The sequence below is a fragment of the Sapajus apella genome, unplaced genomic scaffold (genome assembly GCF_009761245.1).
Source record: "Sapajus apella isolate SASKATOON/1434 unplaced genomic scaffold, GSC_monkey_1.0 scaffold5217, whole genome shotgun sequence".
NCBI classification, from domain to species: domain Eukaryota; kingdom Metazoa; phylum Chordata; class Mammalia; order Primates; family Cebidae; genus Sapajus; species Sapajus apella.
Genome location: NW_022442141.1, coordinates 1 through 2,217, shown reverse-complemented (window position 1 = coordinate 2,217; position 2,217 = coordinate 1). Strand labels below are relative to the sequence as shown.

General features: G+C 61.2%; 1 protein-coding gene across 1 annotated transcript; it reads left to right on the top strand.

Annotated features, from left to right (window-relative positions):
* The first annotated feature begins 298 nt into the window (after window positions 1-298).
* Window positions 299-2,180, top strand: LOC116547874. The gene is made up of 4 exons (XM_032273650.1): window positions 299-680; window positions 876-944; window positions 1,163-1,312; window positions 1,657-2,180. Exons 1-4 carry the CDS (start codon window positions 405-407, stop codon window positions 2,008-2,010), a joined length of 849 nt encoding a protein of 282 aa, XP_032129541.1. The 5' UTR covers window positions 299-404; the 3' UTR covers window positions 2,011-2,180.
* The last annotated feature ends 37 nt before the right edge of the window (window positions 2,181-2,217 follow it).

Below are 2,217 nucleotides of genomic sequence, written 5' to 3'. Positions count from 1 at the left end.
GGTTTGGCCCGTGGGGGCTGCCCCGTGTCCCCAGGTGCTATGTGACTCTAGGGTCTGGTCATCCCTCTGCCATGATGGGGCCTCTGTTCCACTACAGGGCTGCCTGCCATCTGCTGTGCATTCACTGCCCTGTTGGGCTATGTCTGTGGCTGTGCTGCCCGCACAAAACCATGTGTGAGGCCAGAGAGGAGCCTGCGCCCACTGCCGTCCCTGCCATCCAGTGTGACGCTTATGTGTGCAACCCCAGGTGGCCGCCTCTCTTCCTGGCTCCTCAGCCCAAGCACCAAACGCCTCTGCTGGCCCCGCCGTCGTGGCTTCACAGCACATCCTTCCTGCAGCTGCTGTCCCTCCTGCCCTGCACCCCTTCCTAGGCCTGCATTTCTCTCTCTTTTACTGATGTGGAGATGATGCCCTCATTCTCCTCCGTATCCCTCCCGGGCGTGCCTGTTTTCGACACAGCTCACAGTGTCAGATGGGGGAGCTCAGGTTTTCTGCGGTGCTTGATGGAGCCGCCAGGGATTGGGGGGTCCGGGGTGCCTGGCTCTCCCAGCATGTGTGTTGGGGGAGACACCGGCTCTTTGAAGCCCACAGGAAGGCTGGATGGGCTGATCAGCAGGAGGCCGGGCAGCTGTCCTGCTGGATCGCAGACCTTGTGCCCATCAAGACTGCTGGGCTCAGAGGTATCTCTGCCCGGTCTTGGGTGGGCCGGTGGGGAAGGGAGCCCCCTGCAGACCTGGCTGGTGGTCCTGGGGAGCCCCTCTGACTCTGGGAGGAAGGAACCGGCCCAGGCCAGGCTTGGGTCTGAGTTCCCGGGCAGGGTTCGCAGTCCTGTGTGTGTCCTCATGGGTAAGTTCCCTCTCCCCCTCACCTTCTAGGGTAAGCAGGAGGAGAATGACGTGGTGGAGAAGCTGAACCTCTTCTTGGATCTGCTGCAGTCGTATAAGGTGAGTCTTGGCTGCTCCTTGGTTAAGGGGCAGAGCTTTCGGGAATGATCTTAGGATCTTTCAAGGGTGTAACTTGGGGGATGGGAGGAGCTGAGAAGCCAGGGCTGCAGAGGGAGATGGGACCTTCTGTCTCTCGGGTGTGCTGCCCTCGGCTGGCTCTGCAGGGCCCTGGTGCGGGCTTCGGGAGCCAAGGCCGAATGCCTCCCCTGACCCTGCAGGACCTGTGTGAACGGCATGAGAAGGGTGTGCTGCACAAGCACCAGCGGGCCTTGCACAAATACAGCCTGATGAAGAGGCAGATGATGAGCGCCGCCGTGCAGAACCGTGAGCCGGAGTCCGTGGAGCAGCTGGAGTCCCGCATTGTAGAGGTGGGTGGCTGGGATGGCCAGGCAGGCCCGTGGGAGCCTTTCCCCTCCCAGCCTTAGTGGGCCCCGGAGCTGTCCCAGTGGGCTCTCCTGGGTTGGCCCCATGCGTCTGGAACAGAGCTGGGGGTGCAGTGGAGGCTGGGAGCTGCCTCGGGTACCCAGAGTGACATGGCTCCCTGCCCGGTGCCCCCTCCCTGGCCCTCTCTTACCTTGCCACCTTCCAAATGCCTGGTGAAGGCTGAAGGAGGAGGGGCCGCCGGGGCTCAGGGAGCATGCTGGTTTTCAGGCCTTGATGCTCCTCCAGCACCTGGCTGGGCCAGGTGCGAAGGTGGCTGTTGAATTTGCAGCAGGAGAATGCGATTCAGACCATGGAGCTGCGGAACTACTTCTCCCTGTACTGCCTGCACCAGGAGACGCAGCTCATCCACGTCTACCTGCCCCTCACCTCCCACATCCTCCGTGCCTTCGTGAACTCCCAGATCCAAGGGCACAAGGAGGTGAGTCCCCCCTTGCTCAGGACGCTGTCTTGGCTACGGCCTTCTTTTTTTCCCCAACGCCCTTCCCTCAAGCCTGGCAGCACGGTGGCCGGCTGCTCTCGAGAGGTTCTTCAGTGGAGTTGGGTCCACATGGAACACGGTGCTCACCCAGATCTTCTAGTCTCCTTTGTAGCCAAAGTCAGAATCATGAGGGTGTCCCTGTGATTCCTGGGGGCGGAGGGAGGGACAGACAGGGACAGTTTGCCTTCTGGAGGGATTTGAGAAGTCAGAGGTAAAGCCTGCAGAGCTCCCGCACCCTGTGGCTGAGACAAGGGTTCTGAGTGCTTGGGAGCACTGCAGGTGGGGTGTTTTTCCAAAGAGCACGGGCCAGCTTTCTCCAGATGGTGCTTCCTTCAGCCTTTGAGAAGAAAT

Bases quoted from the DNA above. Each gene is read 5' to 3' on its own strand.
- LOC116547874 (XM_032273650.1), top strand. From the start codon at position 405: ATGATGCCCTCATTCTCCTCCGTATCCCTCCCGGGCGTGCCTGTTTTC. The intron at 945-1,162 runs GTGAGTCTTGGC...CTGACCCTGCAG, and splicing joins ATCTGCTGCAGTCGTATAAG to GACCTGTGTGAACGGCATGA. The intron at 1,313-1,656 runs GTGGGTGGCTGG...TTGAATTTGCAG, and splicing joins TGGAGTCCCGCATTGTAGAG to CAGGAGAATGCGATTCAGAC.